We start from the raw sequence: 17,231 nt of genomic DNA, 5'->3' as shown, positions 1-17,231 counted from the left end.
ATTTAACCACTGCGAAAGCAGAAAGGAGACCTTTCTTTTAAGTGTTGAGGTATTTCCTCTCTTACTTTTTTAAATCTGATATCACACGTAAACTAATACGTGGAAATCCAATATTCATGATGATGATGTTGTTCTAAGGTGTAGACATCTTCTTTGGAAATGATTTATCGTCACAGGCCCTTAAGACAGGCTGTTCAGACGTATCGTGTGTTAATGAGGACCATTTCTACCTACCTACCTCCAAACCTTTTTTACATTTCAGCTGATTCTATCATTTTTATTAAAGGCACAACTGAACCTCTGTCTCTTAAAACCCTGTGTTCCAGTGGCTTCACATTCAGTAGAAAGTAATATCAGTTGAATCAAAGCTCCACCGTCTGCTCAACAGGGGGCAGCACACACCACGGACACACTGCTAATGGAGCTGCTAAGCCCATGAGAGGATGCATGTGAGCACTGAGGCCTCATTCCCCGTCTACACAAGAGCCAGTGCTGCTCTTTATTTCAGCAGCCAGCACAGCAGTTGCATCACTTACTCTGTACCCACATTTACCCATGATGCTCTCTGTGTCTGGCTGTGAACATGTACCTGACATGTTGTACATGACAGTACCCGACACAGTGGCTTCCTGAGCACTTCATGTTCTTAATCAAATGTAAAAAGAAATGATTGTTTCGTTGTTTTTCTTCCAGTCAGTGAAAATAACTTATATAATCAGTAACTGATGTAAATGAATCATTCATTAGCACACTGACTGAGGGAAGTCTGATCTCACAACAGTCCAGACAGCTCTCTTATTTCAGTAAAGTTCTTACAGGTAAATGATATGTTACCTCTCCTGTCATCATCATCATGACTGACTGTAAGAGAAATAGAGAGGAATTTTAGTTTTTGTTAGAGCAATTCTGTTGAAATTACTGTCAATACCACACAAAAGTTTTTGTTCAGACTAAATTCAGACTAACGGCTGAATTTATCAAAACACAATCTCTCTAATGTGTGTAATCATTAACAACTAATGTCCATACTGTCATAATCCTGCAGGTCTAAATGGAAATATTTACACTTCACTACATTCCAGTTTGTTTTAGAAGAAAACTTAATAGACATTTAGTAGACACATAAACCTGTTCCACAGAGAAATCCCCATCAGAGGCAACAGCTGTAATAAATGAGGTGACAAACACTGGAATGTGGGTGATTAAACAGGAACAATACTGTTAATGGGTTGTTGTTTTTTTAAGTGGAAAGCTTTTGGCAGCATTCCAGTGATTTTCAGCTCATCAGAGCTCAGACAGCCGGAGCACTTCGCTGACACACGGTGGACATGTCTAAACTGATGGGGATTCTTAAATAATATTATCTTACCTCAATATGTGCTCTGTTGTATCAGATGAAAGACTCAGACACAGGATTGTTTCACACTGATCAAGACCACTTATAAAAATCTCTCTTATAGTAAGTCATGATGAGAACAGGAGAGGTAATATGTCCTTTATCTGTAAGAACTGCACTGAAATATTTATCAAAGACCTGTCTGGACTCTTGTTAGATTAGACTTTCCTCAGTCAGTCGGCTAATGAATGATTCATTTACACCAGTTGCTGATTATATAAGGTTAGTGTGGGTTTTTTGCACTGACTGGAAGAAAAACAAACAATCATTTCTTTTTACATTTTATTAAGAACATGAAGTGCTCAGAAGGCCAGTATGTCAGGTACAAAACATGATTACAGCCAGACACAGAGAGCATCATGGGTAAATGTGGGTACAGAGTAAGTGATGTAACTGCTGTGTGGGCTGCTGAAATAAGGAGCAGCACTGGCTCTTGTGTAGACGGGGAATGAGGCCTCAGTGCTCACATGCATCCTCTTGATGGGCTGAGCAGCTCCATTAGCAGTGAGTCCGTGGTGTGTGCTGCCCCCTGCTGAGCAGAAGGTGGAGCTTCCAGCTGAAGCTTGAAGGAGCAGAGGCTCCTGACAGTCCCAGCTGAAGCTCCTCTTTGTGGAGCGAGGCTGCTGCTCCGCTCTGAGCGGCACACTGGACAGAGGAGAAGCTCTGGAGGCCCGAGCAGAGGGACTGTCTCTCTTCAGGAGGGACTCGATGGAGAAAGGACTGCTGAACTTCACCTCACACCTGATCTGAACAGCTCTGCAGGCTGCAGCTTCAGGAGAGTGGAGAGCTGAGCAACGCTCTGATGCTCTGCTAATGTTCTCCGTTTCCACTTTGGAGGCCAACTCAGGGAAGAGCTGCAGGATGCCTTTGAAGTGACGACGCACCATCTTTGCTGTGATCTGACTGGGCTCCAGTTTCCAGTAGTTTCTCTTACTGTCCAGTGAATGTGGAACCACTGGAATCTGAAAAATCACAGCACAGGGTTTTTAGAGACAGAGGTTCAGTTGTGCCTTTAAGACAATAATGTAATCAGTTGAAATGTGAAAAGGTTTGGACTGAAAACTTACCTTGACAAAACATTTGTTGGCTGATAAACAGACTCTGATGTTGTTCTCAATAGATTTTCTGTCCTCACAAATGAGTGGTGCCAGTTTGTCCATCAGCTAGAAAACATCAAGAGGAAATTAGGTTTTAAAATGACTATTTGTGTTTCTTAAAGAAGGTGGCTGCAAAGGTCTTGACTCGTTCTTACCTGAGTAAAAGTGAGCATCTTGCCTGGTGCTTCTTGGAGGATGACAGCGATCTTAGCCAGGTAGGTGGTGACCTTCCTGAACAGATGCTGCGGAGAGCTGCTGGCTGGAGCAAAGAGAGGCAGCTGAGCTCCAAACTTCTCCGTCCTTTTCTGCATCTTGTTGGTTGGAGAATCAGAGGAGTCACACAGAGCGGTGTGAGCACAACCTCACTGAGGGCAGATGTGGACCTGAAGTGGTCAGCTGTGGATTTAAGTCCTGTTGGGACAATAGGACATCAGAGGGTGTGCACTGCAGCTTAATGAGGACCTTTTGAGAAGTAGATGAGCCGTTACTGCTGGAGGTGGAGCCAGTGATCACAGCAACAGTTCATTTCCAAGAAGTTCATCAGCACTCTTTGTTTACATGAGAGGAGACACTTCTGCAATTACTCCTTGAAAATTAAATAATAAGTCCAAAGATGCTATAAATGCACCGTCATATTCATTTGGAAATCAGATTACTGCTAAATCAGCACTGAAATGTGTGTATTTCTTTGAATGTGGTTTGTGCTTTGTGGTTTGTGGTGGTGTACAAAACATTCTAATTTAATAAACCTAAAATTTAAGTTTTAAATGTTACTGTATGTGATGTTTAGGTACAGTCATGTGACATGTTTTTTTTTTAACTTGACCTTGTAGTCAAACTTCAATCATGTCTTTTCTTAGAAGTTTGTTTTTCATACAAAAGGTCTAATTCCCATTCTCTCATTCTGGACACGTAGATAATGATGTGGAATTTTGATCACCGTGAATAAACGCTCTCTCTCTTACAAATTAGTAAAACTTTTAAATATTAAAGATGTCTTTAAAGGTGCAGTATGTAAGAATTTTCAGCTGAAAAAATTAAAAAATGATCAACAGAATGTGAAGAAACTACAGTTAGCAGTTAATTTAGCGATATGCTGCCCACTATTTGCTTTGAATTCGAAAGGTGGTCTATTCTTACATACTGTGCCTTTAAAGCAAGCCGAGGGTATGATGAGGTGAGAAGTAAACAGTCTTCATACTATTATCATTATTTATTTTGCTGATGAAGCCCCTGAATCTTATTTTTAAACTACCCTGAACACAATTCACTATACATCTTTTAATGTACAGACTCTGCTTCAGTATCCCCACATAGCTTCATGTGTACAGACCAATCAACACGCCATCTTGAATAAAGGTGGGTCTTTTATTATTAGTTTTTAGACGAGTTAAGATGGCTGGAGACACTGGCAGAATTTGGGACATTCTTTATTAAATACTGGCAACTTACAAAGCCTTATGTTCAGAGTCAGGATCAGAATTGAGTTTTTTGTCATGGAGGTGTTCACATACAAGTTATTGCCCTAGTATACTGGTGAAAACCAATAAACATAGTGGAGGGAAATATAAAAATGAAGATAAAGGTTGCACTTTTTAAGAAACAACAGGACACTAAGATCAGTATTAGCTATCATTAACAGACAGTTTTTGATTTATTAAACATTTTGGACTTTCTCTTATATTTTGTACAGAGATGATTTAAGGAATGCATAATAAATATTTAAGCTAGAAGATTGTCTTTGAAAGACAAATAAATCCCTCTCACAGACAAAGGCCTCTGATGAAAGAGGTGATGATCGCTGGAATGTAACAGTTTAAATGGGTGATTACAACAAACACAAAGGTTTTGACTGGAATGTAACTTTAGCCACATCAGAGCTTCATTCACATTCAGTTAAACTGACTGAACAGACAACTGGAGCATTTCACTAACACAGCAGACATGTTTTAAAGAATTTCAAGATATTTTTTTTAATAAATCCAGCAGGTCTAAGTGACCACTTATGGTTATCATTGCTATTATCCGAAAACTCTGACACCTTACGAAATCTTTTTCTTCAAACAAACCTCAGAGCAGCTGAGTGGCACAGCTCCAATCAAAGACAAGTGAAATCAGCTGGTTAATGTTTGGTGAAAATGGGAACCTGCAGACTCTCAGCCCTCCACCAGTCAACTTCTAAACTGTTTTTTGCATAAAGCATTCGGTCCAGGTAATGTGTTGATGCATGTGAATGAGGATCACTGATGTAAATGACCTCGGTCATTATGTTGGACAGTAGGTCTGACTTTAGAGGAGTGATGATGTGCAAACTGCAGGAATGTGATTAGATTGCTCACTGGAATGTGTGTATTATGTATATTATCAGAGCAGCCTTTGAGAGGCTGGCAAACAAGTTTATTTAGTCTCTTATGGCAACTTAAGAGATAGTGCTGAGAGAAATTTAGGATGGGAACCTTATATTTAAAATTTTCTCAGTATCACACAGCTGCAGATTGTTGAGATTCAGCTGAAGTGTGTCTGCTGCTCCACCCTGAAAACAACTCCAGGGCGAGTACTGACTGACATGGACCAAAACACTTTGGTGTGAGTTCACCTTTAAGATTATTTAATTAAATTAACTATTGAAGTATATTCTGAAACTGATCATGTTAAATGTTAGGCTCGGAGAGTTTATTAGCTTTACTTAAAGGATGTCATCATGGCTTCAAAAGTTTCCAGGACTATGTTTCTAGGTTTTCGTTGTCTTTAAAAATTAACATTCTGAATGGATTTAACTTCTAATAAGAACAAAGAGGCGGATCAGACTCTCAGAACTGAACTTTTTGGAAATGGACTGTTGCTGTGATTACTGGCTCCACCTCCAGCAGTAACGGCTCATCTACTTCTCAAAAGGTCCTCATTAAGCTGCAGTGCACACCCTCTGATGTCCTATTGTCCCAACAGGACTTAAATCCACAGCTGACAACTTCAGGTCCACATCTGCCCTCAGTGAGGTTGTGCTCACACCGCTCTGTGTGACTCCTCTGATTCTCCAACCAACAAGATGCAGAAAAGGACGGAGAAGTTTGGAGCTCAGCTGCCTCTCTTTGCTCCAGCCAGCAGCTCTCCGCAGCATCTGTTCAGGAAGAGCACCACCTACCTGGCTAAGATCGCTGTCGTCCTCCAAGAAGCTCCAGGCAAAATGCTCACTTTTACTCAGGTAAGAACGAGTTAAGACCTTTGCAACCACCTTCTTTAAGAAACACAAATAGTCATTTTAAAACCTAATTTCATCTTGATGTTTTCTAGCTGATGGACAAACTGGCACCACTCATTTGTGAGGACAGAAAATCTATTGAGAACAACATCAGAGTCTGTTTATCAGCCAACAAATGTTTTGTCAAGGTAAGTTGTCAGTCCAAACCTTTTCACATTTCAGCTGATTATATTATTGTCTTAAAGGCACAACTGAACCTCTGTCTCTAAAAACCCTGTGCTGCGATTTTCAGATTCCAGTGGTTCCACATTCACTGGACAGTAAGAGAAACTACTGGAAACTGGAGCCCAGTCAGATCACAGCAAAGATGGTGCGTCGTCACTTCAAAGGCATCCTGCAGCTCTTCCCTGAGTTGGCCTCCAAAGTGGAAACGGAGAACATGAGCAGAGCATCAGAGCGTTGCTCAGCTCTCCACTCTCCTGAAGCTGCAGCCTGCAGAGCTGTTCAGATCAGGTGTGAGGTGAAGTTCAGCAGTCCTTTCTCCATCGAGTCCCTCCTGAAGAGAGACAGTCCCTCTGCTCGGGCCTCCAGAGCTTCTCCTCTGTCCAGTGTGCCGCTCAGAGCGGAGCAGCAGCCTCGCTCCACAAAGAGGAGCTTCAGCTGGGACTGTCAGGAGCCTCTGCTCCTTCAAGCTTCAGCTGGAAGCTCCACCTTCTGCTCAACAGGGGGCAGCACACACCACGGACTCACTGCTAATGGAGCTGCTCAGCCCATCAAGAGGATGCATGTGAGCACTGAGGCCTCATTCCCCGTCTACACAAGAGCCAGTGCTGCTCCTTATTTCAGCAGCCCACACAGCAGTTACATCACTTACTCTGTACCCACATTTACCCATGATGCTCTCCGGTTTCGTTTGTAAAAAATGTTTTATCCTGCATCCAAATTGCACTTTATATGTTTTGTGTTTTTGAGTGAATTGACACTTGGGAGAGTTTCTTTAAAATCAGACACACACTTTCAAAACCACAAGGCCTAAAACTGGTCTCCTGTGTGTCTCATTGTGTCTTGAATATTTTATTTGTGCCTTCATTTTGTTGGTAGATGGCTCATGATGGACATTCATGCCCCGAGGAATGTGCACTAGAACCATTTCGTACATTTTTTACATACTTTTTGTGTTTGAGGTCAGAATCTGACCATAAGATGGCAGCATAGCATTTCAAAGTTTGGCTTGAAATGCACACTCCCTTGTATGCAACTCAAAATGATTAAAATATGTTTCTTCCACATCCTGGTACTTTTGTCTAACATTTTAATTGACCTGTCATATATTCAGTTTATAGTTTTACATTTTTAAACTTTCTATTCTTCCCTGTAAATCTAGGTCATGCCATGTGTAAGGAGTAAAATCACCAACACCATCTGATATTGCTCACCATGATTAGATTTGATTTTCTTTTTTTTTTTTTTTTATTGCCATATGCTCCTGGCACAGGGTGGCACAGGTTCACTGGACTTCTTGTGCATGTCCCTCCTGAGTTGGCTTGTAAAAAGACAGTCAAAGAAAGGTGACTAGAGGAGCAAAAACCTCAAACTATTGCAAAAAGAATTATTTCACTGATAACATATTGCACAAGGCTATGTCCTCGGAAGAGACTTTGTATGACGGAGATAAAGGTTTTCCTGTACATTGAGAGGTGAGGTGAGTTTGAACTTCAAGCCTTGTCCCCTGAGGCTGCAGTCACCCCATTTAGTTAGTGACATAATAGGCCTACTGAGTTGACTGACCACAGTGGCATGGTCAAAGGGAGCAAATAGGTTGAAGATTACATCTGTTTGCTTTTCTATTTGTAGCACATCTGTGCAAGTAAAAGCACAGGTTTATATTGAACTTTGTGCATTTCTTTGTGTTCCAAGCAGAGAAATCAAGATCCAGGTCCAGATTTAGAGTCTAAGGCTCAACTGGGGGGCAGTGGATTTTAATCACAGGCTCCCATGTACCATAGCAGTGGCAGACTCGGGGTGTTTGAGGGGCAGGGGCGAAGAAAATGAAAAGGGCACCACATGTTTGGAGGCACCCGCACATAGAAAGTTGTGATATAGTTATAGTGAAGAAAGGGCACCCTAGAGGACACTTTATCATGTTCAATCTACCATTGGGGCATCCAAGAGGGCACTTTCGCAGTGTCTTTTCGAACATGGGGGCACCAGGTGGGGCAGTCGCAACCCCTGCACCACCCCCGAGTCCACCAGTGATAGATGATTCCTGTAAACCATTAATGATGTTTACATGAATTCTCCACCATGTTGAATCTCAGGCGCGACAACTAAACGGAGATAAATGTGCTTTAAATTATATGGTGTTGGGTTTTATTTCAATCATTTTGCAGCGCCTTTGATTTATGAAGCAAATAACTCATTAGATCCAGTGTTCCAAGGTCATGTTTAGACGTCAATTCTTATTCATATTATCTCCTTAACTTGACAGCTCTTATCAAGGTCAGGAATTTATCGCTGATAACATCAGAGCATGTGAGCTGTGCGGTCGAAGGAACACTGAAGAAGGTCTGTCATGAGACGGGAACTTGGCCGCACAGAGGTCAAAGGAGAGGAGTTGGGTGAGCTCAGCATTTGGCTCTGCATGCCCACGACATACTTCCACCCTGTGGGATTACGGTTTGACGACCTAGATTGTGATGCAGCCCTCCTGCCCTCCATCTTTTTTTCTTTCTTTTTTTTTCGCTCCCTCCCTCTGCTGACTGGTCAACAGAGATTACACTCAGAGAGCAGAGCCTGGCAGTCAGACAGGACGGCTGAGCATGTGACTGACTGAGTGACACACTGAGGGACGGGAGACAAAAACACACTTCTTTCTCCTTTTCTTCACTGCTTCTCATTTTCCTCTTCTTTAGTCCTTATGCTCTCCTGTAATTTACACAAAGCCCTTTTATCCTCCAGAGCAGCTTCTTTATGGGGATATTATATTAAGTCCTATCCTGTTATAAGAAATGGCCTTATTCCAGCACAGGAAGTGCTTTGTTTTCCCCAGATTTTACAGTAGCACACAGAAAGATTGAGCGTACAAGATTTCCTTTAACTGCACAATCGAGAGGAATCTGGAGCTTGTCTGCCTGGCTGTCTACTGTAAAGGATTAACTTCAGTTGCTGGTTTACTGATTGAGTAAACTGGTTCAGGCATTAATCCTCCTGCATGCTGTACTGTGCAGAGGATCCTCACTGTATCTGCTGTACAGGCCTGGATGTCACAGATTTCCTGACCTTACCCTGTGTGTTTTTATGTGTCAGTAATCAATTTATAAAATTGATCTTCCTCTTCCAAGCTGCAGTCATGAAGCTCTTCTCTCCTTTCGAAGAAGAGTTGTGTTCAGGGTCAATAACGCGAGCGCATGCAGAGTGATGTTTGAACGTCCCACTGCTGCTATTTTGATGATTTGTACGAGTAATAAAGTTTCCATTACACTACAATTCGCCAGATCGACTTTGGCCCCTCGCCTATCAGCACTGATCTATTGTATGAGTGTATGTGTGTGTGTGTGTGTGTGTGTGTCAGGCTAATCCTAGACAGTTGCTCTGAGCTTGTTTACATGTAGGCCAGGAGACGCCATAGGAGCCTGCTGCACTGAGCACAAATGCACTAATTTTAGCCCACAAACTTCCACTTCCTCCCTAGCGGCAGTGGAGTCTCTAGAGGAATGCTATTGTTACTTAATGTCTCATGCTTTGCAGAATCCGAGCAAATACACAATGATCTAATCATTTGGCTTACTGTAAAAAGAAAGAAGCAGGATTATACACTAGGAAATACAGCAGGAATACTTCAGTAATACGAAGCAACTATTTAAGTTCTGTACTTAAGCACAATTTTGAGGTACTTTACTTGAGTATTTCCATTTTCTGAATAAAATAAAGGGTCCCCAGACCCAGCAGATTAAATATTAAAGTGATGAATACATTATTGCACCAATCATTTGTTATCTGTCTTCACTTAAAGGTGCAATAGGCAAGAATTTTCGTTAAAAACATAAAAAAAGCTAGAATGATCAACAGAACATGAAGAAACAACAGCAAAGATGTTGCGATGTCCGTGTATTGTGTTGCCGAGATATCTACTGAGGTTAGCATGCTAACCAGCTAGCCCTGGCCTGTCCTGGCCCAAAGCTCCTGTGCTAGTGACGTAAACACCAACACTTCCCGAGCTCACAGTCCAGACCGCTAGCTGCACGGCTAACTGAGCTAACAGCAGCTACAGTTAGCAGCAGTTAGCGATTACGTTATGCACTTTTAACTTTTTTTCTGTTTGTTTTATGTATGCTGCATGTCACTATAAAATAAATAAATAAATAAATAAATACATAACTTTTAGAACTTTTACCTTTAGTAACCAACTAATGTAAGTATATTTTGTTCCTTATACTTGTGTACTTTTACTTGATAACATTTTAAATGGATGCTTTGACATGTAACAGAGTATTTCTACACTGTGGTGTTACTACTTTTACTAAAATACAAGCTCTGAGCAGCTTATCCCTCCACCTCTGATGCCTAAAGCTACTTGAAATGTTGCTTTTCTAAAAAAAAAAAAAAAAAAAAAGTACAGTAGATTATAAAACTAAGGCTGAAGTCCAGCTCATGCTATCAGCAGTAAGTACCGGAGGTCTTCTGAAGGTGTGGCAGCTCAACACGGACGGACATAAGAGGATAAACACGCACCACGTTGACATCCGCTCACAACAACAAACAACAATCGAGGCAGTCACGTCGCGCTCGTCTTCCTCGTCCCGGTCCCGCCCGGCTCCGCCCACCGCTGCTGCTGCCATCCTCCAACTACTGTATCATCATCACAGCCGCCGTGCTGCGTTCATGTGCACCACATACTGTACACGTTCACGTCTATTTTTGTTGTGGCTGCTGTTTCATGTTGACGCTGCTTTGTATTGTTGTAGTAGTAGTAAGGAAAGTGAAACAAAAAAAAAATACAGTCCACGAATGAATAGATAAATAAATATCTTAAAAACTAAACTCTGTGACAGTTTATAATGTTTATTATTGTAATCTCTGGCACATCAACACAACATCAGGAAATTACCAATTTCCCAGTGTTGAAATGTAGTTAAGTATTTACACTGAAGTGTTTAAAGACTTATTCAAGGTACTACTTTTTACTCAATCACATTTCCCTGACAGCTATAGTTACTACTTATATACAAATTAGGAATTTACACACAAAACATACAATATGATTTTGTCACAAATCACAATATGTATAAGTGTAAATCGTTAGAAATGAAGTATATTAGATGAGATTAGCAGCAAGTGCACATTGCTTAAAATTAATTTTATATGTTTGCATTTTGAATACAGCACATTTACTTGTAATGATGTATTTTAATAGTGTGGTATTGTTACTTTTTATTAAATAACATAGAAATAATTCCTCCACCACAGTCCTTTTCCTGCTCAGTTTAATTTGAGATGTAATCTCAGAAGAAATATTTACAACAGCACCTGAAGGCAGCATTACACACAATGAATTAGCCCTTGTTGTGCTAACTTTGAACTCAAAGTCCTTTTGAGTTGACCTAAAACTGTTAGAAGTTCACTTATTTTTTATGTAGTCACAGGAATCGTGCCATCAAGAGAAACATAGTCTTTAAATGCCAAGTTATATTAAGTCTTTATCTGTGTTTTAATCTCAGATGGCCACTGATGGCCCCGTTAAATGTGCTAATCATGATCTACAGTAGCCTATTTTTCACTTTCTATCTCGTGTTCATGACTGTTATTAACAGTGCCGTTACATGTTGTGTCCTGAGGTGATATAGGAGTGACCTTTGATTTACAACAGTGATATTGTGGGTTTATATCATGTCCTGTCTTTGAATAACGTGCTGTTTCTTTATCCGCAATATTAGGTTGATAAGCAATAATTAACAGCGGTTCAATCTGGGTCACCAGCTAATTCTTCACTAACCATTAACAACAACTGCACAACAACAATTTCACAGCGTACCAATTTTGTGTCCAACATTTCCTAAAACAAACTGTCAATCATTGGCACAGCGTGCTTCAGACTGCGCTGAGTTAATCAACAATAAGTTTTCCTTGGCCATGAATAAATCTGTAACTTTGAGGGCGCCCGGTCAGACAAGACATCAATTTTTTCTATACAAAAACTGAAGGGTATAAACAACAAGATCAATTAAGGCTACGCTGCTTCATGGAGAGGAGAAGTACGCTAGCCAAGGCCTAACCTCTGGAAGTTTCTGAAGGTCAACAGGCCACCTCACAGTGACAAAAAAAAACTAGATTAGTGACCTTTAAAGGTGCTGATAGATGGATTTGGTTACCTTCAGACATAGCCAAGTTAGCTACTTCCCTGTTTCCTGTCTTTGTGCTAAACTAAGCTAAGCTAAGCTGACAGGCTTCTGCCTGTGGCTCCATATTTACATACATACATGAGGGTGGTATCATATTTCTCATAATCACCATATTCTCATGAAGAGAGTGATTCATGTGATTTATTTTGTTTTTCATCAAACACCTTCTAACCTCCACCCCAATAGTCCAAACAGCAGTGTCCACTGTTTATATATAACCCTGCTCTTCTACAGTACATCGGCTAATTTCCCTGTGTGAAAACAGTCCCACCCGCGACACAGCAGGGGCTGTTATGACAGTTTTCTGTCTGTATGTTACAGGACACAGACCCCCCTCCAAGAGGCCATGACCAGGATCCAACAATATCAATCAACTTGATAGAAACTCTATCAATCTGTGTGTTGAATGTCCAATCCATATTCCACCGGGTTCTTATCTCTGTAGTGACGTTTGAATCTATCACGGTGCAGTCTCACCCACCAGCTAACGTCCTGTCATCCTGACCTCACATATTTTCCTCAGGAATCAAAACAGAAGCTGGTTAGGTGCAGTTTCCACTTTAGAAACCGGTCCAACTTTATCTACGGGCTGACCTGCTGCTGCAGGAATGTGTTGCTCCTGCCAGCAGAAAAATGACTTCGTAATTAGGTGGAACAGTGATGGACTCAGGATGTTTGAGGGGCAGGGGCCAAAAAATAAAAAGGTCACCAGCTGTATGCGACGAGGCACCAGCGCCCAGAAAGTGTTGATATTGTGAAGCAGTGAAGAGAGGGCGCTTCACCACCTTTTATCCACTTGGAGGGCACCCTAGAGGGCACTACACTATCGTGTTTTATCTACCACAGGGGCATCCAGGAGGGCATTTTTGCAGCATTTTTTTTCGAACATGGGTGCACCAGGAGGTAAAGGAGGAGGTAGGATGTAAAAAGTAAACTATAGGGGAGTGTGTGTGAAACGGCACTGACATAATGAAACAATTTGTTACCAATGCAACCAAATTAGATTTTCATCTCGTAGTGATTCCTGTATCGACAATGCCAAGTCTGCACACAGCTACAGTAGAGTGTGACACAGTGTGAAATCCCACTGAGAGTGCTACTCCAGCTTTACTGTGTCACCAGTACCCAGTGTGCCTTGATATGTTTACTGTGTCTAAAATTGGGGCCGCTGATAAAGACATTAGAGCTACGATGAGGAACTCGATGAACAGTGACTGTGGCTCTGGGAGGATTAGGTCAGCTCTAGTCCACTCACTGTTTGTTTATCTGCTTGTCTTATGCAACATTGAATGCATGCTGTTCATTCATACAACCACCGTCCTCTTAGTATTCAGTTGCATGGCTGCATGCCGGTTATTTCCTTTTTAATCCAGATGGTTCACGGTGTTTAGATTGGCACAAAAGGGCAACATGTCAGATTGTCACTTGACTGCACTGTATGTAATCATCTGTTGGGATTCAGTTACACAGTGTGAATACATTAATGAACACAATGTAATCTGTTACTAGTCTTGTGCCTTTGATTTTCTAAGACAGACAGTTGTTTGTGTATTTTTTAAGACACAGTCCTTCAGTAACTACACAGACTTTCTTGTCTCACTGCCTTGAGAATGTGTCAGCTGACTGTCAGTGCGGTTATGTCACTCTGGTCTGCTTTCATTGAAACAAGTCTGCTTTGATAACTATTAAAAAATGATTTACTTTCTTCAAAATGGTTGACATAGTTTCTGAGATTACACCATCTGCTTTAAACAGCAGCATAAATTCGGTCAGTTAGTTTTGTAGGTGTAGTTAGTTTAACCTTTACCCCCAGGGGCACACAGACCAAACAAACAACGTTATTAAGGCTTTACTGTTTAATGATGACTGTTTTACATCAGTAACATTTACCCAGCCTGGTTAGTCACTCAGTAACAACCTTATCAACATCAAGAGAAAAGAGGACAGTCTTATCACAGCAGTAACTGCACCTTATTGAGATTATCAATATTGAATGTAGGTCGGGCTGAGGAAGACTGAGGAGCGGAAACCACCAACACTAAACTCACTTTACAGCCAAATAAAAATCCACAGTTTGTTTGTCTGATGACCTTTAATAAGCTGCATTATCTGTAACACCTAGATCCTGTCTGCTGGGAAGTAAGAAGATCTCTTTCTGGGATTGAAAACCACAAAATACACATGTCAAAGGGGTTTATAATAATCATTATCTATGTATTGAACGAGCACAATGAATAATTCAGGCAGTATGAAAGCTAGACACCATAGACAAATAACTAGCCTGGCTTTTAGGCTAGTTTGGTTATTTGCAACCTTCACATTAAACACATGATATAGCCTATGTTAAATACTAAGCTAAGCTAACTAACTGCTTGCTGTAGCTTCATATTTAACAGCCAAAAAAAACAAACCACACATTGCTTGTAATTATTTATCTGGACACCACAGGTAACCTTGGAAACTAGGCTAACTAGGAAGATTTACCTCTGAGGCCAACAGACTTAGTCAGTGCTCCAACATTTGTGTTGTCTGGCTTTTCATTGAAAAAAAAACATTTACATCAACTTACAGACCTTTTACTACGTGACCCTGGGCACATTTCATGTCATGTGTGTCTGAATCACCAGTTCCTGTTAAGAGCCTGTTGCGTCATGCAGTTGTAATAACAGGCTGAATCCACTTTGAGGAGGGCCTCACACAGACTCTGGGATGGGCGTGTATTGAAAGAGGTGAGGAATCAGCAGATGTCAGGAAACAGCCCATTATCATATTACATTTTATGAAAATACATTTGCTGTACAGGATTCAACAATAGAAAGATGAACCAATGAGCTTTGACCTTCAGTGCTACGTATTCTGTCTTTTACTATCTGCTCTGTCTGCGGTGAACAGCAGTGCATCGTGGTGAACTTCATGAACACACTTCAACTGGGTGACCCCTGACTGGCATACAGCAGAGAGGAGATACAGAGGGCAGGACACAGTTCAGCTAGTGCTACTGCTGGATGTAAAGTACAGGCCTACTGTATTATTATGAAAGACCAGAAAGAGAAGAAGAGGAACATGACTCATGAACGACACAAAGGAGGATCGAATTTGCTCTAGTCTTCCTTTAAAAGTCTTTCCGTTTACGTGCCGTGTCCTTACACCACCTCATCCAATGATTTATTTCTCTTTACTTAAACCCAAGCGCTGTGAAATCACAGCTGTCACTAAGAATAATGAAAGCTTTATTTGCATAGCACTTTTCGTAAAGGAAGTCAAGAAAGTTTCTCACGGGATGAAAACAAGAGAACAGAATGAGACTAAATCAAAAAAAGAAGTTACAGGCTTTATAAGGTATGAAGGGCTGAAGCCCATACCCGCGGAGCCGGGGAGCCCTGGCCTTGTTTTGCCTTACAAAATCTGCCAGCTGCTCCTACAAACACTGCAATCAGCCAGGTGAAAGTCCACTGGTTTTATCAATCATTGAGTCACCCTGCGACCCACATATGCTGCACTAAATCTCTCACAGTTGCGACCCTCAAACACGATCTTTGTTTCACAATGATAGCCGGACAGTAGTTGTAGAGTCAGACACATGAACTCACTCACAGTGTCAGTGTTTCGTACTAATATCCAGATGTACGAATATTGTCTGTTTGATTTCTGTCCATCAGTGTTGCTCCCAGTGAATTCCAGCGTCCAAAGTGACTGACCTGAAATTAGCATAGCGGTTATATTTTCCCCCTCCAATGCGCCTATTGTCCGACGTGTTCCTATTGAGGGCCTCACATTACAAGCCCACAGTGCTGCTATTGTATCTTGACAAGGACCTTTCACACACTCATTGCCAATACTAGCACTTATTGGAAGATTCACAGTGTAACAGTCAGACTCTTGAATGCAGGTGTGGAAATTTCCACGGAGAGCCACGCGCTGCAGTGCACGCTGTGAAACGAAATGCATCTGACATCACAAACAACATGCTTAGAAGAAAGATGCTGAGGGATGCATTTGTACGCACAAACCTCTGCACTCAGATTACATGTGCTGTGTGCATGATAAAATGTGTCAAACCACAAAGAGGATATTCAACACAGGGCATTACCTTCGATTAGGTATCTGTTTGAAGTCACTCACAGCGGGGATTGCTGCAGATAACATGTCTTACATGCTTTCCCTCAATGCAACATCTGTACAGCAGCTCACACATGAGCTTTAACTGTCCTTATTGTGGTATTGATTAGAACATCTGTAAGACAAGCTAACTTTGATTAGACAATAGCAATGTGCTATCAAGGAAAAGCGTGTGTGACCCAAGTAGAGGGAAGGGCTTCCCTTTGTACAGACTTATCTCGTCTTGGCCTCAAATCAAGGTTGCAGGGCTGGCTGCATTCCTAACTCCTCAGCGTCACACAGCCACAGCCGACAATGCCTCAAACACATCTTTTAAAAAATGTCAGCTGCTGGGGTTGCGGGAGATTGTAAAATCGCTGTCATGACTTTGACTCTTCAGTTAGAGTGAGATGAATTATAGTCAAAAGGACAAACAGCTCTGCCAAGATTCCTGCCTACACTCTGTTAGGAGAGAAGGAGCTCTGTTACGCCAAAGTAATTAAAGTGATGGAATGTCACTTAGTACTGTACTAAGTACAATTTTAAACTACTGGTACTTTACTTGGGTATTTCCATTTTCTGCTGCTTTATGCTTTATGGAGGCAGTACTTTTACTCCACTACATGTATTTGATAACTTTAGTTTTTGGTTACGTTTTAGATTACTGGCCGCATCAGAACCAAAATGATGGCCAAATAACAAAACTCCACTGATTCCAAGTTAATACCTAATCAAGTGGAGTCCGCAATCGGTTGATCCCTAGTATACAGTGTATACGTACATGTAAACATATGTATAATTTACTTGTACTTGTGCGTTCGGTACTTAAGTACATCTATTGCCAGAAAATTACTTTTGATAATTAAAGGTGCTATATGTAAGAATTGGCCACCTGTCAAATTCATAGACAAAACAAATAGACGATAGAATGTGACCAGAGTAACTGCTAACTGCTGCTAACTTTATCTGCTGTTTATTAGCTAGTCGAGTAGTTACTTTGTTAGCTCAGTTAGCCGTGCAGTTAGCGGTATGAAATGTATGCT

General features: G+C 41.2%; 2 protein-coding genes across 2 annotated transcripts; one reads left to right on the top strand and one right to left on the bottom strand.

Annotated features, from left to right (window-relative positions):
* Positions 1–1,731: 1,731 nt before the first annotated feature.
* LOC140993232 (uncharacterized) lies at positions 1,732–2,966 on the bottom strand. Its single transcript, XM_073462778.1, has 3 exons — positions 2,649–2,966; positions 2,464–2,559; positions 1,732–2,358 (listed from the first exon to the last, which is right to left on the bottom strand). The coding sequence occupies exons 1-3, from the start codon at positions 2,802–2,804 to the stop codon at positions 1,732–1,734; spliced, it is 879 nt and encodes a 292-aa protein (XP_073318879.1). The 5' UTR covers positions 2,805–2,966.
* Positions 2,967–4,750: 1,784 nt separating this feature from the next.
* Positions 4,751–6,979, top strand: LOC140993892 (uncharacterized). Its single transcript, XM_073463454.1, has 5 exons — positions 4,751–4,838; positions 4,972–5,079; positions 5,440–5,695; positions 5,785–5,880; positions 5,985–6,979. The coding sequence occupies exons 3-5, from the start codon at positions 5,540–5,542 to the stop codon at positions 6,609–6,611; spliced, it is 879 nt and encodes a 292-aa protein (XP_073319555.1). The 5' UTR covers positions 4,751–4,838; positions 4,972–5,079; positions 5,440–5,539; the 3' UTR covers positions 6,612–6,979.
* The last annotated feature ends 10,252 nt before the right edge of the window (positions 6,980–17,231 follow it).

The sequence above is a fragment of the Pagrus major genome, chromosome 3 (genome assembly GCF_040436345.1).
Source record: "Pagrus major chromosome 3, Pma_NU_1.0".
Classification (NCBI taxonomy): Eukaryota; Metazoa; Chordata; class Actinopteri; order Spariformes; family Sparidae; genus Pagrus; species Pagrus major.
The sequence above is the reverse complement of the archived record's forward strand: the minus strand, read 5'-3'. Positions and strand labels throughout refer to the sequence as shown.